Source organism: Bos taurus, chromosome 10, assembly GCF_002263795.3.
Source record: "Bos taurus isolate L1 Dominette 01449 registration number 42190680 breed Hereford chromosome 10, ARS-UCD2.0, whole genome shotgun sequence".
NCBI classification, from domain to species: domain Eukaryota; kingdom Metazoa; phylum Chordata; class Mammalia; order Artiodactyla; family Bovidae; genus Bos; species Bos taurus.
This window is the reverse complement of record NC_037337.1, coordinates 7,846,232-7,865,446: the sequence shown is the minus strand read 5'-3', so window position 1 is coordinate 7,865,446 and position 19,215 is coordinate 7,846,232. Positions and strand designations below refer to the sequence as shown.

The window sequence follows — 19,215 nt, the reverse complement described above, 5'->3', positions numbered from 1 at the left end:
TCGTTTATATGAAATGTCCAGAATAGGAAAAATTAGAGAGACAGAAAGTATATTAGTGATTGTCTGGGGCTGAAAGTTGGGGGTGGGGAGCAATGGCTAATGGGTAATGGGTTCCATTTATTATAAGAAAAATATTCTGGAATTAACTAGTGGTGTTAGCTATACAAGTCTGGGAGTATAATAAAAACTTCTGAATTGCACACTTTAAAAGAGTAAATTTTATGGTATGTGAATTATATCTCAATAAAAAAATTAATTGTATTTCTATATGTTAGCAACAAACAACCCCAAAATGAAATTAATATTTACAATGACATCAAAAATAATAAAATATGGTAGGAATAAATTCAAATAAAGTGATGCAAGCCCTATACACTGAATACTACAAAACATTGTTGAAAGAATTAAAGACCTAATTAAAAGCAAAGACATACCATGGTACATGGATCAGAAGACTTAGTGTTAGGATGGCATATGCCTCAAATCCATCTATGGCTTCAGTATAATCTCTAAAAAGTCCCAACTCCTTTTTTTCCAGAAAAAATGAATCTAAGGTATTTCCTAGGTTTCTAAATTGGCTATCTGGGGACCATTTTTTTTTCTCTGCTGATCAGAACATGGCAGTTGGGAAAAGGAGTAGGCAAGCTTAGGGAAGAGAAGATAAAGCTAAGTTTGGGCCAAGGATTTGAAATTATGATGAGTCATCTCTAAGAAAATCACCCCTTGCATAAATACAGTTGTGCAAGTCTTTCCTCATAAACGATGAGGTAGGGGCACTATAGAAACTGATGAAGAGATGTGAAGAGAGCAGAGAGAGGCTCAAGGGTGATCAGACAGCAAGTAAGAGTGGATGGCCAGTAGCCCTATTCTCATTTCATTATCAGAAAATGTTCAGAATCAGAGGGTAGAATTCCCAAGTTAGAAATACATCAGGCTAATTATAAGTCCATAGGGTAGTTCTGGACAGACTTCTAGTGAATTAAAAAAAGTTTTGTTTTTTTTCCCCTCGAGTTCCATTTATAAGGCTATATATTGTCAAAGCAATTTTCTAAAGATGAGAAGTACTATGTACATGTGGTACAAATAAACATCAGCCTGAGTCAGGAGACACCTTAATCCTCGACAGTGGGACACAGCAAGTGCTCAGCAAAAATCTATCACGCTGAAGAGACGATGGGCTCTCTCTGCCAAAAACTAGTCTCACTGGGCTTGTCATTTTCTCCCTCTGTCCAAAATGCCATCAACGTGATTTTCTGAACCTGAAAAATGAGTCCTAAACTCATGATCTAAAACAGTTTCCAGAGCTAACATTTCATGGATTGAATAGGCATAAGTATATGCCAAGGTTAATAGAGACCAATTTGCTGCATTTCATTTTATACTTTCAAGATTACTCTTTACTTCTACTTAATAATGTATTAATGTACATTAGTAAATGTACAATATCATTTGTTTCAAAAAGGATGGAGAGATATATTAGTGTAAAAATCAGTTTGTACCACTAGAAGGATGGCTCAATGGCAAAACTGATAGGAAGCAAAATCTCCTTTTAATACTGTATTTTCTCAAGTATATGGCACCCACCACAGCCACCAAGTTAATCACAGATTTCCAAAAGACAAAAAAGGAAAAGAAACACTAAAAAATTTCCTTGCAAGAGATGACAAACATTCAGAAATATTCATTTGAAAGTGATTATTTGTCTCAAAACTAAGATAACACAATACCACAGAAGTCATCATATTCAAAGTGCTATTTAATTTGTGCTAAACAATGAAGAAGCTTACCACTTCTAGATTTTTGCTCTTTTGCTTTTGCCAGGGCATCATGGTACCTGTCAGCACATTCAGGGATTACGTCATTTGCATTACCAACGGCGGGCTTCAAAACAGACAAAATATCACTTTGCTTCTCCTTCTCCAAAAACTGATTAACATCAACGACCAGTGTAACCCCTGGGTAATGAAAAAGAAATGTTTCTGTTAATAATTATCTTCTACTCACCCTAGAGGCATGCAAAGATATAAGTCAACATTTTAGGAATGCATTGGTATTAAACCTGTTTACCCTTTGAGAGAATATACTGCACACACTCAAGATAGTCATCAACTGTTCAGGTTGTAAGAGGAATAAAATCCACAGGAGCAGTATTTCCTCATTACTCCTGCATGATCTCAAGGCACTAGGTTCTGCCCACTGCGGTGATCTGTGAAACAGGGTGGACATATGTTGACAGTAGATATGCAGCCCTTATGCGGGTCATTAATCAGTATTTGAGAACAAGCTTTACGAAAACATGTATTATTCACTAGAATAAGTGAAACGGTATCTAAGCCACAGAAATCCTGACATTCTCTTGTACAGCACAAGTATACTTTCAAGATTGTCCTTAGCAACCTGAATGACTGTTTTAGAAAGGCAACGGGCACAGCTGGTAGATATGTGCAGTGGAGCCCAGAAACTTAATTCTGGAGCCAATTTAGACCTAGAAAGCACGTGATCCCATTTCAAATGTCTGCCTCTCTCCACAAACAAAACCACATTTGACTCTTGGTTGAAAGATAAAGAAAGATAACGTGGTGAATTCTTTACCATCTAGTTTAGGCAAGAATATTCTGTCCCCACCAATGGACCTACTGTCTTCACAACCTGTAAATGTACTGGATTAGAAAGGCAGAACAAAAAAATGGAAGAAACCAGGTTAAAATACTTTATAGATGAAACAACATCGTGATGAAGAGAGAGGAGAAAGATTTTTTTTCCTTTCTTTTTAAACAGACATGTCAAACTCTGCCATACAAATGCTAAATGGTATATATACTACTGTCATCAAATTTCATTCAGATGTGCACAGAACTGTGAAGGCTGATGTGCTAGGAAAAACAGTCTGACTTTTGACACCTACGAGTCCAATCGTGCAATCTGGAGCAGCACTCAAAGGGTAAAGACTTCCGGTGGCCAACTCCAGTTGTTGCTGAACAAAAAGCTACAGTGGTGGGTCCTTTCAGATACAGAAGTTCAGGGGAATGGGGAAGCTGCTTAGTAGGAGCAAAAGGCAGTCCTGGTGTTTGAGAAGTCTGTGGTCTCAGAGAAGAGGAAAGAACAAGGAAATGACAAAGGATCCTCACATGAATTACATCAAAAAGTTTTATCAAACCCAGTGAAACGCTATTTGCCTTAAAAGATGGGTATTACGAAGGCATACATTTCTTTCATATTCTTTCACATTTCAAGTACATGTGCTGATGTACAAGCAGTGGGTCCATGGGTTAATCTTCTAGATGACTGAAGCTGACTCCTTCAGGTACCAAGCTTCATCTTAACAGAATCCTGCTCCATGAAAACTAAAGCCCTGGGGAAAAATCTAATAAAACAGTCCTGCTCAGACTTGCTCATCATTTTACCCACAGTCCCTTCTACATTTTTGGTGCTTAATGTTTGCTGAGAGCTGCCAGAAGAATTCTTTATGGCATCAAAATTATATTGTGTGATAATGTGATATTTTCAAAGACTATGGAGGTGTTGGGCTACTTTGCTCCTGCAATAAATGCTCCCAAACTCCTCCTCTTCTTAATTTTCCTCTAACACCACTGTCAATTATCACTTCTTGTTCCTGTCTGAATGCCTCCATAGCGCAGCCAAAGCACCTAACTTCTTGGTAAATCATAGCTTCTGAGTTGGGTAGAGACATAACCAACAGGTAAGCCTTACGCCTAAGATAAGAAGAAACAGACTCAGAGAAGCTGTCCACGAGGTCTCCACTGAGTTGACAAAAATTAGTTCTGTGCTCAGGCTTTGAGACAGCTATTTTGACCGCTTTTTTTCTTAAGCTACAGGTTGCAATTAAGTTCCAGAGAGCTGAGAATGACACATAAACGATATCCAGAAAGTCAGGTATGTTTCTGCTATGGAACAAATGAAGAAACCTCCTCCAGACCTCCTAAGATCCAAAAATATATTTATGTCTTAATCCATATGCCAGAAGGGCTTCTCTAAGGCATGCATTCTCAAAACAGGTGATATAACCCCCAGGAGGGTAAAAATTGGTTCTTAGGAAGAGAAAGTAAAACATAAAAACCACAAAAGTTTGTATATAAAAGCACATATCTACATGTGGCACATAAGCAGGTATATATTAGTGGTACTGAAATTTCATGGTAAGGAGCACCATGGGGGAAGAAAGTCTAGAAAGACTCCTTAGGGTACAATCATGGATAATGGCTGAACGACATTGCTTTAAGGAGTCAAAAGTAGAGACAAATCTACTCGAAGAAAGCAAGATGCTCCGGTGAAAATGGACATCGGGCCAAAAGCGAGGAGTCTTGAGTTACCGTGCCCTTTCAAATCTGCCTGTGGTCAAACATACGGGCCAACAAATGATCTGGGAGTGGGTTTGATAATTGCAACATGTGACCTGAATTTGTTTTCAAGTCTTCATACAAAGGATGAAAAATGCTTTTAAAAGTAAGATTAAATTCCTTGTTGAAAACACTGGAAAATTCTCATCTCAGTGTAAGAATATAGGCAGTTTTATCTTTAGAACATCTTTTTGTTGTTATAAATCATAGAAGACACTATATCAACTCTTAAGGAACAGGATGGAAGTAGAAGAAAGGATTTTAAATGTGCAAGTGTGGAGCACACAAATCTCACACATTTGAGAAAATCTCTTACATTCATAGTAAACAGAACTGTGAGTCTCAAGAGGATCAACTCAACATTTGTAAGCCAAGTTTAAGAACAACATAAAAAACAGGAACAAAATAACTTTTAAACTGGTTTGATCTCTAGGAGAAAAACTATAAGCTTTTTAGTCTATTTGAGTGCCTTGATGACAATATAATTTCTTAAAAGTGTATTTTTCAAACTACGGATGCCTTCAGTTTAATACATAAATTTAAATCTCTTGTGTACACAGCTTAATTTTATTTTTTTCTTAAGGATTAGAATGTTTGAACGGAGAGACTTCAAAGATCCTAAGGATGTAAGAGTTCAGGTTGGAGAAATACACATATTTTTCAGGCTAAGGAAATAAAATCCAGATGTTCCTCACAAATGCCTGCGACGTTTCAAAGCGTATCTTCTGGAGCAAGACTAGGCATCTCAAAAGCCTTCTACGACCTGATACAACAGGATAGATTCTAATTATGTCATGAATGGACAGGTTAATGAACTACAATTTTAGGAATCTTATTTTAATTTACATAGGTTATTTATACATGGAGAGTGTTAGCTTATCACCCCGATCGCCATGTGAGTTTTCTTATTATCCTTTAAGAAAATAGATGCTTAAAAAAAACACAAACAATTATTTGAGAGCCAAAGTGGGGGTCTGGTAATTGCTAAGTATGTCTATTCCAATTATGCATTTTGGACTTGGGGAAATAACCCTAGCGGGTGGGTTTCAGCACCCACTAAACCCACTGTGAGATGAACCCAAGCAACACTCCACTGATCATCTGACCTCCATAAGCCCATCCCGATTGGCGGACCACAGTGAAGTCTCAGGTCTCCTGAATTTGGGTCAGTTCAGAGCCAGTGTCCGGTAATCTCTGCAAAGTCTGACTGTGTCCTTCCATGCAGCACAGTCACCACAGCAGGGTGTAACATGTTGGTAACGTAGCAGGTTCCTTTCCCAAGGGAACCCAGTCCCTCCTTCTTTCAAGGGCTTCTGGGTCTATAAATGGCTCAAGTCCGGGAATTGATGGAGGGACCATGACTTTCTGTTTATGATTCAAGTTATACTTCCACTGACCTGACCTAGAACTCTTCTTCCACTTGTACAAATCGAGTAAGAATTCAATAGACTGTCTATTTCACTTCTAGGAATACCACAATCAATTAGCAAATTCCATAGGTCTCTGTGTCAGATTTTCCTAATTATTGCTTTGATTCTGCTATCTATTAACATTCTACTAACCACAGCCACTTGTCTTTGGTGATTAAGTGCTGTCCCTTGGCCTCTGCCAGACAGCCTGACAAATTTTGGACTTTCCAGCCTTTCCACAATTACATGAGCCTATTTCTAAAATGAAATCTCTCTTTATTTTTCCATATAAATGCATGTAGAGATAGACAGTACTAGATACTTGCTTTCCAGAGAAAACTGCATGGCTACATATGTAATTTTTTTTTCCGTAGGAAAAAAAAATACATAGTTCTGTTTCTTTGAAAAATGCTATTACAATGCAAAGCAGGATGGTCTAGCTTCCTAAGGATTAAGATAAAAAAGGACTTGATTATACTATAAGTTTAAGAGTTGAGAAATTATTTTCTGCTTTCTGGACTTGGTTCAGCTACAACTTCAGATTTTGCTGGAAATAGTACTTAATTGCAAAAACCAGTGCAACTGACCAACCTTATTTTTGTATAAATATGAATTCAAGAATTAAAATAGGTGAGAGTTCATATCTTTTCAGAAATTAAAAATGGCACACTTAAAAAAAATTAGGAATTAAAACAGAAGTTCGGGGGATAGCCAGATGCAAGCACGAAGCTGCGGCAGCAGGAGGCGGCGGGGGCTTACATTGCTTTGCTTTGTTTATGTCCTTGTTGGCCTCGTTGACGGCATGCTGTATCTCATCCAGCCAAAGAATTTTGGAAGCACTTTGAGGGTCCTGAGAATGTGGTCACAGAATAAAAGAAAAAAACAGTGAATGATGATGAAACAGAATCAACAATGCTTTTTCAGGAGCCACTTTCTTAAAATTTCCACAAACTCTTATTTAGCAACAACCCAGCATGGCCACACACCGTACACGCTACGGATGACACAGACTCCAAATGGGGCCACTTTTCCCCTCTGCACAACCACCCCGTTAGTCCAGTCCACCCCGCTCCATCATCGCTCCCTTGACAGCTGCATCCATCTCCTATTTGCTTGTTTCCATGTCAGCTTCAACCCCAGTGGCCCCCTACAGAGAACCCGATGACCCCTCCCCAAAAGGACATCTCATCACATCATTCCCCTGCGAAACTCCTTCAGAGGTTCTCTCCAGCAGTTTGAAGGAAACAACACTCCCTTCCCACAGACTGTGGGCATCTAAGGGTCTGGCCCTGCTCATCCCTCTGTTTTTATCTCCCCCTTGTCTACTCACTGTTCCTGACCTTCACACCAGCCTCCTTCAGAGCCCATCGCTCTACCCCAGGTGTGTGGCTGTTGGTTTTTTCCTATCATTCAGGCCTTAATTTAAATGCCACCTCTCCCAAAAAAGCCTTCTCTGACTACCCTGGTCAATCAAATATTCTCTCCCCCAATCACTCAGCAACTACGGCTCCCAAGGTGGCTCAGGGGGCCACAGAACACTTTCAATTTGTGGGAAAAAATGATGTGTGGATTTTATCAGACACAGTGGCAAAAATAAGAACAAACGTATTCAAATAGAAACATGGTGATGGCCCTCAAGGCGCTAATGGTTTAGCAGAAGAGCCAGGTGCATCAAAAATTATAATTACGGGATCAACAGCAAGGCCCTACTGTATAGCACAGGAAACTGCATTTAATATCCTGTAATCAGCCATAATGAAAAATAAAAAACTATGATACAATGTGATCAGAGCAATATTAACGATAGATAAGTTTAGAAATAGCCAAGAAGAGATGAATTTGTATTAGGAGTGTTGAGATGCAGGGGGAGAAAAGACCAAGTCGTTAAGGACAGCTTCAGAAAGGAAGTGGAAGCAGCAGTAGAAAGGTATCGAGTTACCTTTACTCATTTTTACTTTAAGGGATGATTCTGATTTTACTCCAAAGGCAGTGCCAGCATACAGTGTAATTAAAGAAGGCTTCCAGATAGCAACTGCATTTCATATAAACTTGTCTAAGATTACAATTTTGTTATTGGTAGAAATTAAGTATTTTAGAGAAGATGAGACATTTCATTTTAAAAACCTGGGAATATCTGCCTACTTGTGCGATAGACTAAAGAAAGACTGTGATGAACAGAGGGTGGTTCTTTGGAGCCAGGCAGACGCAGCTCCATCATTTAGGACTCAAGAAGGATGGGGGGCAGGAAGGAGAAATAACATGCACCAGCATCTTTGGTAGGCTTCAACTCTGTCTCCCTCAGAGCCTAATAAGAGATGGTACATGGGAGAGGGCTCTGAAAATGAGACAAAATATCTGTTATTTCATCCTGTAACCACCAGATTAAAGAAGACCATGGATGAAGGCTTGGTTCCTGCTTCTACAATCACCTCTAGTTGGATCTGCCATGTGGGAATCACCAGCTAATAAGATTTTCCATCTTTTGGGAGAAAGGATGTGGAAGGTTCAAACAGGAAGCAAGACGGGAAGTTGAGACCTAGAAGAGGGTGAAGGGACAGGGGAACAGAAAGTATTTTTCCTCTGCTTCTAAGCCAAAGAGAACCCAACCACTCCCCCAGGTACGGCCTAAAAACTAAGCTCCACACAAGTTCATTTCTGTCTTTTTCAGATTTTTTTTTTCTCTGAAGGGTATTTACCAAATTTCTTCATAACTTAACCTCTGTAGAAGATGCACCATACAAACTGTTATTCAGATGAGAAGAAAGTTACAATCCACTTCAAAGCTGAAGGTATTAGTTTTATAAGCTAAACCCGAGAGACTTTGCAAATCAAAATAATTTAAGTCAACAGTTTAAATCGTGACCCACTGCAGCAAAGGGTTGCTAGAGTTAAAGGCAAAGCCAAGAGTAAAAACTGAAGCCTACCAGTGTAAGGTCTTCCTTTCAATTGATCACTGGAAGACTGGAAACAGGGCATTTATAGGATGGCCAAGTCTCTGTGCTGTGCTTAGTCGCTCAGTCGTGTCCGACTCTTTGTGACCCCATGGACTGTAGCCTGCCAGGCTCCTCTGTCCATGGGGATTCTCCAGTCAAGAATACTAGAGTGGGTTGCCATGCCTCCTCCAGGGGATCTTCCCAACCCAGGGATCGAACCCAGGTCTCCCACATTGCAGGCGGATTCTTTACCATCTGAGCCACCAGGGAAACCAAGAAAACTGAGCGGGTAGCCTATCCCTTCTCCAGGGGATCTTCCTGACTCGGGAATTGAACTGGGGTCTCCTGCATTGCAGGTGGATTCTTTACCAAATGAGCTAACAGGGAAGCCTGTTCAAGTCTCTACTTCCAGCTAAAAAGCCAGGTTCAATATACGAGTTACAGATGGATTAAGTCAAGAGAAAGTAGGCCATCTGAAAATCAAGTAATAAATTCCTGAATTTAGAGGATTCCTAGAAAATTGTAAATAATTTAAAATCTACCTCAGTTTGTACTGTGTTACCAGGTAATTGTATATTATTTGGCTGAAGTATTAAGAACTGACTTTTAAGAAAAATTAATTTATTTATTTTAACTGGAGGCTAATTACTTTACAATATTGTAGTGGTTTTTGCCATACACTGACATGAATCAGCCATGGGTGTACATGTGTCACCCATCCTGAACGCCCCTCCCACAGCCCTCCCCATCCCATCCCTCAGGGTCATCCCAGTGCACCAGCCCTGAGCACCCTGCCTCATGCGTCGAACCTGGTGTGGCGATCTATTTCACACATGGTATGCTATGCTATGCCATGCTAAGTCGCTTCAGTCATGTCCGACTCTGTGCGACCCCATAGACGGCAGCCCACCAGGCTCCCCTGTCCCTGGGATTCTCCAGGCAAGAATACTGGAGTGGGTTGCCATTTCCTTCTCCAATGCATGAAAGAGAAAAGTGAAAGTGAAGTTGCTCAGTCGTGTCCGACTCTTAGCGACCCCAGGGACTGCAGCCTACCAGGCTCCTCCGTCCATGGGATTTTCCAGGCAAGAGTACTGTTAAACACTGACTTTTGATTGTAAAGCTCTTGGTGTGATAAGATGTGAAAAGTTCACACATATCAGTTTCCTCCCACCTTATTCTTTATCCTTAAGTCTCATGAAATTTGCATTTTCTGATTCTTGCTGCATTTTTATAGGCAACAAGCTATTGGGCTGTCTGTAGTGTTTAAGTGCTGTTAACTGTACGAAACTTTGTTATAATGCAGTTTCTTTAACTACATATTAAATTATATCCTCCAGAATATAACTACACATAAAAGCTTATATGTGAAACAATAATATGAATGTGCTTAACATTACTGAGTTGTTCACTTAACAGTGGTTAAGATGGCAAATTTTATGCTATGTATATTTTACAACAGTTGAGAAAAAAAAGCTTATTGTAAACCTGCTCACCAATACTCGTTGGATAAAGGGAGTCCTCTGCATCTTAATGTGCTATGATTTTAGTTTAAACAAATAGTGTTCTTTTGGGGGGATCCCTACTTATCTGACCCTATAGAATTATTGAATGGCTCAGAATATGATGACCTATGGCAAAACAAAACACAATGAAACCAAGCTTTGGCCAAGCACTGATGACGAATTCAGACCGATGTGACACTGAAGGAGAATTTTCAAAGTAATCAAGCGCTTAGAACAACTTTAATGTCTTAAAAAAAAAAATCACCTTGCTTTCCGTGATTCATTTAGTTTACAATCACATAATGAATCTAACAAGATTTGAAATAGCTGAAAGGAAAAGGAAAAGGATAATTTCTGACAGCTCAGTTACTAGGTAGAAATGGCACCCTGGAACCTTATTTTTAAAGTGGGTAAAAATGAGATAAGGAACAGATTTAAATTTAACTGCTGCTAAGCATCTGTTTCCAGCTCACCTCTGTTAAGGACTGCCCTTATCTGCGTTCATTCCATGCACATAAACACACGGAGTAGGAACTACAGCTTCTGCCCAGAAGGGCCTGTGAGCAGTGGGAGGAGTTACACAACTTTCTCCACGGATAAGGAGCACACTCAGAGGCTCAGCCTGAGTCATGCACGAATGCTGTCACACCCTTTCCCTGCAGAGGACCCGGGCGGGCTTCCTGTCCACAGAGCACAGCAGAACCCCGTTCTACAGAGAGAACCAGGGTGCCGGCACATGGAGCCGAGGTGAAACCCACGCCCCCACAATCTTGCACATTTGAGAGGCGGCTCTGATCAAGATGAGAGCCGTCATCTTTGCAGCCATTGGAGCACTACTTCTGTCGCCTGCTTCCTGTCAAAGCGGTAAGCTCTTTTCTTATGGTGTCGGGTGGGATTGCTACTTTGTGTCCCAAGAGTCAACCGAATCTAATCTCTTTTACATTTCACACAAACTGCACCCCCAAAGGCAGAGTGGAATCTCAGTTATTAAAAGGGGGAATCATGGATGTGAAGAGATGTAATTTGTTCACTGTTCCCATCTTGTCCAAGACTGTTCTCTGCTCGTATTTAAAAATTTGTGGCACAGTCAAGACAGGAGAGCTCTACAATTAAATCAAGAAACAATTTTCTTTAAAACTTCTTTGTTTTTCTAAGCATTTCCTCGGATATGGCAAAGATTAACATTTTTAAAAAGAGATTAAAAAAATCCCACGTTAATAGCTCCTGGTATGAGGAAATACCAGGAAATGAGGAAAATAAGAATACTCCCTGAAAGACAGAGTGGTTGGTCTGCTTTCAATACTCACTGATGCTAATCAATTAGTATTTCCCAAAAGAAGTATGTGTTTTCTGTTTCACTCAGTACAATGTTAGCCTGTAACTTCCTGCTTGCTCTAGATCAATCTGGGACAGGGGTATCCACAACCTCCTTACTGTCGGGGTTCCATTCTCCAGGGAACATTTTAGGAGCCAGAGAGCTGATGGGAGTAAATGACAGTGAACAGGGAAAATAAAAATTATACAAAAAAACTCCAAGGCTCTATAAAGGAATGCGACCTACACTGACAGCTGGAATTCCTGAGGTGGTCTTAGGACAGTGTTGAGAGAATCAGTGGAGAGCAGTTGCTCGTGTGGGACTTACAGTAAGTGAGTGCTCTTTCTGGGAGCGGATGAACCAAAATCAAGCAGAAGAGCAAAAGAAAAAAAGTTTGCAGAGGTGGTTCCTTCAAGGTGCTGGTGGGGTTTGCTGGACGTGAAAAGGGGGGAATTTAAAGGGTGACAAGGTAAGGAGATCATGAGGTAGGGGAGATAAATTAGGATTTGAGATGGACATATATACGTTATATATAAAACAGGTAAACAACAAGCAACAAGGACCTACTGTATAGCACAAGCAACTATACTCAGTATCTTATAATAACCTTAAGGGAAAAGAATCGGAAAGAGAATATATATATATTACATACTGATATGCATAAAATGGAATCACTTTACTATACACTTGAAACTGACACAACACTGTATATTAACTATACTTCAGTTAAAAAGTTTTATAAAAAAAAATAAAAGGCGGCAAAGTGAAAGGCAGTGAATTTGCTTTCGTCAATAGGGGTTGAGGAGAAATGGAGAGGAAGAGCCCCCCCCGCCCGTTTAGTGGCTGAAGTCTCTTTCCTGTGGGTCAGTCCCTCTCCAAAGCCTTTTCTCAGGTTGAAACACATTTCAGGGACATCACGTCAGATGAACCTGTATAAAACACTCAAGTAAATGAAAAAAAAAATACACGCATAATTTAACAAGCATTCGTTCTTAAGGAAAACCAGGCTCTAAGGAGTAAAAGACTGCTCTGAGCTGGATCAGAGCCAGAATTCTCATGGAAATGGAATCAAGGCTTGTTGACAGCGTCACTGTTGAGCAGGTTTTCAGGCATGATGTCTTGCTCAATCACAGGAATTCTCAAAACCAAACACACACTGGGTTTCAACGGCTTTCTTACTATATCTTGAAGGGATGTAACTCGTACAGCATGTTTTCAGCCTCCATTTTCCAGCTCTGTGCCTGCCTGAAAAGGCCGTTCTCTTCGGGTGATGTCAGATGCGAGAATTTTCCAAAATGCTCAAGTGAGCAGAAGGATTTGAGTGGCTGTACTCAAGTGGCACACCTCTACACACAGGCATCGAAGAGAGCCACTTCCCCAATTTTTCTTTCCTTTAATCTTTCTTCCAAGGACACCCTCTGCTTATGCCCCGAATTCAGTTTTTGTGATCTCAAGGTTATGAGGGAGACTTCAACTTCACCCGAGGGTGAACTGGTAGAGATTAAAGCCGCAATAGAAACTGGCTTTGAAGGAGAGCCAGGTTGCTAAACACCAACCAACCTCCAGGATTCAACATGTAGGAATTCAGAGCTCATGTGAAAAGAGGTAACTGGCAGAGTAAGGCATTTTAAATCGATATAAGTATTAGGTTTATATTCAGCATAAAAGCCCGTTTTAAGGTAACGTTAGAAATGTGAGAGAATCTACTGTCTCTACACGTCAAGGATTAATTTACGGAAAATTACATAACGAAAAGCAGGTTTGAGTGTTAAGGTTTATTTTGTTTTTAAAATTGCTCTCTCAAGAATTAAGATTATTAGTATCAATGTGCCACCTAGGTGACAAATATTTGTAGTACGTAATTTGTTTTAATATTCTTTTTCATTTCTTCATTTCCAACTTCTTGAATCATCAATTTCCTCTTCTGATTTTTCTTCCTTTGTCTCCTCCCCTCTTGAAATCTGGCATTCCCCCTCAATTCTGCCTTTGGATTATTTCTTCTCAACACAAAATCAAAGTACTGTCTCTACCCAGACTACAAGGCCCATACGTCTCATGTGGGCTCCTGAAATTCTGGATTCCACATTTAAGTCTAACCTGTCACGGCACATTCTCATTCTAATATTGCACCAGCAATTTGAACTCAGGAATATTCAAAACTGAGATCTTAGCTTCTCCCCGTGTTGCACCCTCAGCCCCCCTGCCTTGTGCCATGCTCCATCTGCCTCTTCTCCAATGTTGTCCAGAAGACAAACTTCCCAGTCATTTTTGCTTCCTGCTTCCCTTGCACCATCTCCGGATGCTAAGGGCCTTTGAGCCTCCATCACCGAGTCTCATGTGTTCATCTTCACCTCTCCACTGCCATTACTCCAGCTCTGTAACCCACCAACTTGAGTTGAAATGATTACAGTAGCCTCCAAGTCTAGACAGCATATTAAAAAGCAAAGACATCACTTTGTCAACAAAGGTCCACATAGTCAAGGCTATGGTTTTTCTAGCAGTCATGTACAGATGTAAGAGTTGGACCATGAAGAAGGCTTAGCGCTGAAAAACTGATGCTTTTGAACTCTGGTGCTGGAGGAGACTCTTGGGGCTTCCCAGGCAGTGCTAGTGGTAAAGAACCCACCTGCTATACAGGAGACATAAGAGACGTGGGTTCGATCCCTGGGTTGGGAAGATCCCTGGAGGAGGGCATGCCAACCCACTCAAGTATTCTTGCCTAGAGAATCCCAGGGACAGAGAAGCCTGGTGGGCTACAGTCCATAGCGTCGCAGAGAGTCAGACACAACTGAAGCAACTGAGTATCCATGTGTGCAGAAGACTCTCGAGAGTCTCTTGGATTGCAAGGAGATCAAACCATTCAATCTTAAAAGAAATCAACCCTGAATATTCATTGGAGGAATTGATGCTGAAGCTGAAGCGCCAATACTCTGCTCACCTGACACGAAGAGCTGACTCACTGGAAAAGATCCGGAAGCTGGATTAGACTGAGGGCAGGAGGAGAAGAGCGCGGCAGAGGATTGAGAGGTGGTTAGATAGAATCACTCACTCAATGGACATGAACCAGAGCAAACTTGGGGAGACAGTGAAGGACCGAAGAGCCTGGTGTGCTGCAGACCATGGTGCCGCAGAGAGTTGGACACGATTTAGCGACTGAACAACAAAGCCTCCAAATCAGATCCCTTTGCCTCTCACTTCTTATCCTCTTAGCCTTTTCTCTACACTGTCATCAAAGTGACCTTAAACACAAGTCAAATCATGGTTATATTAGTTTTCTATTACTACTGTAATGAATTGCCACAAAATTAAAACACAGGATTTATTATATTTCTGAAGGGTCACAAGGTGTCAGGAGGGAGGCTCCAACAGAGAGCCTGTCTTCTTGCTGTAGTCGCTCTCTTGAAACACATGCATTCCTTGGCTCATGGCTCTTTCTCCGACCTTCAAAGCTGGCAGCAGAGCCTTTTCCCGGATCTCCAACTTTGGCCCTCTTGCCTCTCCCTTTTATAAGGAGTCTTATGATTACACCTGGCCCATTGGCCAATGCAGGGTACTCATTCCATCTCAAAATCCTGAAGCACATCCACAAAAGTCCCTTTTGCCACAGAAGGTAACATATTTGCAGGTTCCAGGCATTCCAGGAATCTTTGGGGAGCCATCATGCTGTCTATCTCAGTGGCCATCCCTCTGTCCACAGTTTTGTCTGCATACAACCTCAGCATCTGTGAATGGGCACGTGATTTCTTAGGACAGTTTAGGGGCCCTTCAGAGATTTGGCTGTAACCTACTCTTTCAACTTCACCTGCCAGATGTACCTTGTTTGCATAAGAATGTGCTTTTGTGCATCTTCTCCATTAGTGAGAGAATTGAAGACAGGAATGGTATTGATTTAAAACTGTGCTTCACTGGCATATAAACATGCAATAAACATTTGCTAAATCAACTTATCTGATATTCCCAGATGCCACGTCAGCCTACACAATGCCTGTGGCCATTCATCACCTACCAGATTCTTATTCTTCTATTAAATTCCACCTCTTTATGTACCTTGCTTCATCTTTGTTCATGTTCATCTTTTCCTTGACATTTTGCCCCAACACCTAAATCTATTAAATACTGTCTGAATGCCTATACAGTTTATAATCAATATGACATTAGCCTATAATGGTTTCAAGTGCTATTTTGTTTCCTCTTATAGTATTATATTTCCTTACATACAAAGAGTTGTCATCTAGTTTGGGTTCCTGCATGGGTTAGCATGCTGCTGGGGCATATGATATACATTAAATGTTTTCCTGTTGATTACCTGATCTATAATGACTGTTTAAAATAAAAAGGATCCTAAATTCTACCATTACAGAAATTATGTAGCATAAGAAATCTAGTTTTATTGTCTCCTGAACAATAGCTATCCCTCAGTGATGAATCATATGTTAATACTTCTTTTCAATTACAGGCATGGAATATGATGCAGACAACTTGGCAAAGCCAACCTTGTCTATTAAGACCTTCCGTGGAGCTCCCCAAAATTCTTTTGAAGAGTTCCCCCTTTCTGCCATAGAAGGCTGGACAGGAACCACCAAAACTGTAAAAATCAAATGCCCTGAAGAACTTGATTCAAATCTCCATGTGAATAATGCTACCATGGGGTACCTGAGCAGCCCTTTAAGTACCAAATTGATACCCGCCATCTACATCCTGGTGTTTGCAGTAGGTATGCCGGCCAATGCGGTGACCCTGTGGATGCTCTTCAGGACCAGAACCATCCGTATGACCATCTTCTACACCAACCTGGCCATTGCAGACTTTCTGTTTTGTGTTACACTGCCCTTTAGAATAGCTTACCATCTCAATGGGAACAACTGGGTATTTGGCGAGGTCATGTGCCGGGCCACCACGGTCATCTTCTATGGCAACATGTATTGCTCCATTCTGCTCCTCGCCTGCATCAGTATCAACCGCTACTTAGCCATTGTTCATCCTTTCACTTACCGGGGACTGCCCAAGCGCACCTACGCCTTGCTCACATGTGGACTGGTGTGGACAACGGTTTTCTTATACATGCTGCCGTTTTTCATTCTGAAGCAGGAGTACTATCTTGTCCAGCAAGACATTACCACCTGCCACGATGTCCACAACACATGCGAGTCCTCGTCGCCCTTCCAGCTCTACTACTTCATCTCCTTGGCATTCTTTGGATTCTTAATCCCATTTCTGGTCATTATCTACTGCTACACAGCCATCATTTGGACGCTTAATGCAAAAGATCGTAGGTGGTTGTGGTACATTAAGGCGAGTCTCCTCACTTTTGTGATTTTTACCATTTGCTTTGCTCCAAGCAATATTATCCTTATAATTCACCATGCAAACTACTATTACAGCAACACCGATGCCTTATACTTTGTCTATCTCATAGCTTTGTGCCTCGGTAGCTTGAATAGTTGCCTAGATCCATTCCTTTATTTTCTCATGTCAAAAATCACAGATCACTCTACTGCTTACCTTACAATGGTGAAATTATCTTAGAGAACAAGGAAAGCTATTTGTGAAAAGATACATTCTTGAGGTAACATATGCATAGAGCTCTATTCTCCAGCTCCATTTTTGAGCTTCTAAAAAACACTGCTTCAAAATAAAGCATTACATACACTCTAGCTTTTTTAAAAAAAAGTGTCATTGCAGGAGAAAAGATTACTCTCTTCGTAGTAACTGATACATCTGCCCGACTGGTACTTCAAGCTCTTGAAATATCCATCTTCCCTACTTCTAAGAGGTTTCTACTCTAGATGACTTGAAGGTTGAGGATGGAACAGGGGGCAAGGGTGCAGCAGGGGCGGGGGCAGCTAAGATCTGTTTTTAGTATCTGGTGTCATTTTTAATTCTTCTGCCTCCTTCAGCTCTCAGGCTGATGGCTGCCTCATCAGCTGACTCTATGTGCATAGTATCTCTCAGTACATCTGTTATCCAGGCCCACCTCTGCCTTCTAACCAATCTCATCACTGCCAGCCTGTCCTCCACTTCTCAGGCCACTGCTAGATTTGTTGTTGTTTAGTCACTAAGTCACGTCTGACTCTTTTGTGATCTCAGGAACTGTAGCCTGCCACACTCCTCTGTCCACGGGATTTCCCAGGCAAGAATACTGGAGTGGGTTGCCATGATTAATCTTCCCCAAATGCCAGTTTGAATATATCACTCAAATCTCCCAGTTCAGAAACCTCCATTGACCATTCACTGCTTTGGAATAAATTATAAAGATTTCGATTAGCATCCAGGACTGACACTAACTTTATCTACCAAAAAACATGCATGGGATGTAAGCACAGGCTGAGCCTTTCCCCGTGCTATAATTTACACTTCTCCTCATTCTGCCCCTGCCCCTCACTGGAAAGCTATTTCTAACATGCTTGCCTTAATTCTTTCCATCTCTCGAAGTCCTCAAAGGGCCACTCTTCCCTGACTCTCTATCCAGAAGTTCATTTTCCTCATCTGAACCTTCAAAAATCTTTTTTTGTATTTTTATTATGGCACTTTAGAGAGCTCACTTGTATACAAATGTTAATTCCATAAGCACTTACTAAGTACCATATGCAGTAGAGAAGGGGCTTGTCCTCTCCCTTCTCTAAGTTTCTAGTAATAATGCCAGGCCCAAGTCTTCCCAGGGTCTGTGGGGCAAGGCTCCATGCTTTGCACATCCTGTGGTTGAATGAATGAAATAATAAAATCTCAAGGCATCTAAGCAGCATGAAAGTCAATTAAATTCATACTGAGAAGGCAAGATATTCCATATGACAGGGCATATTATTTCTGGTTGGCCACATCAAAACAGAAAAAAAGAAAGAAGGCTAAGAATATATTCAAGAGGTCATTTATAAGTTTAAAATAATGGCTCCATTATTTTTGTCCTTAAACATAGTTTTTATGGGAAAATTATATTTTGTGATAATCTTTCCCTCAGTTTAGCGATCAGACAGAAGATGATAGTTAGTGGTTAAGGGCATAAAGGATTGTGAGACGAATTTTCAAATTTGTAGGAACATGCATTGACTGTACACTTTGTAGTGCCCATCAAAACAATAAAAGACATTTTAAATGCCAATTTGTGAGTGTGCAGAGTTTCCTATTTCATTGGACTTAAGACTACAAAAATGCACACAAACAACATTTACAGTATCTGTGTGGTTACATGAAGAGTAAAAATAAGGTGAACACTAAAGCAAGCAAAAAAAAAAAAAACTAAAATAAGTTTCTAGATGACAAAAACCCCAATGGAAGGAACTGCTTTCTGCAAATTGTTTTCTGCAAACTGCAAAATAATGAACTGTAATACAGTTTTACCTACAGAAAAAAAAATTCAACACTATTCACTTGTTAAAAGCATACTTAACTTTTATGCAGTAAACGAGAACTTTTGGGGTGTATAATTCATATGCTTCCCAAAATTCTCAAGAAAAGGCTTCAACTTAAAAATAGCTGACAATTCACTGCCTCCAGTGACTAGACCTAAAAGTGTGCTCTCTGCAAACATATGCCAGGCCTACTTCCAGCCTTTCCCTCAAGAAATGGAAGGACTCTGGTGCGTATGCAAGGTTATACCTGAAATACCATTATCGAGGACCAAGAATTCTCATCAACTTACATCACTGTCCTCAGTCTTTGATAAAACTGAGCATTCTACTAAGATGTCATCCATTTGGACTC

At 40.6% G+C, this 19,215-nt stretch overlaps 2 protein-coding genes across 3 annotated transcripts in view; one reads left to right on the top strand and one right to left on the bottom strand.

The window, feature by feature from the left end:
* Nucleotides 1-19,215, bottom strand: part of IQGAP2 (IQ motif containing GTPase activating protein 2) — a 308,957-nt gene that overhangs the window by 69,003 nt on the left and 220,739 nt on the right. For both annotated transcript variants that reach the window (XM_002690436.6, XM_059890756.1), the window contains exons 14-15: nucleotides 6,527-6,617; nucleotides 1,788-1,955 (exon numbers count right to left, since the gene is read on the bottom strand). In XM_002690436.6, the coding sequence (XP_002690482.3) occupies nucleotides 1,788-1,955; nucleotides 6,527-6,617 (259 nt within the window). The remainder of the gene's footprint in view (nucleotides 1-1,787; nucleotides 1,956-6,526; nucleotides 6,618-19,215) is intronic.
* On the top strand, nucleotides 10,843-18,613 carry F2RL2 (coagulation factor II thrombin receptor like 2). The gene is made up of 2 exons (NM_001038533.2): nucleotides 10,843-11,066; nucleotides 15,974-18,613. The coding sequence occupies exons 1-2, from the start codon at nucleotides 11,003-11,005 to the stop codon at nucleotides 17,041-17,043; spliced, it is 1,134 nt and encodes a 377-aa protein (NP_001033622.2). The 5' UTR covers nucleotides 10,843-11,002; the 3' UTR covers nucleotides 17,044-18,613.

Coding starts and splice junctions, on each gene's coding strand:
- F2RL2 (NM_001038533.2), top strand. CDS start 11,003: ATGAGAGCCGTCATCTTTGCAGCCATTGGAGCACTACTTCTGTCGCCT. Junction 11,067..15,973: donor GCCTGCTTCCTGTCAAAGCG/GTAAGCTCTTTT, acceptor TTTCAATTACAG/GCATGGAATATGATGCAGAC.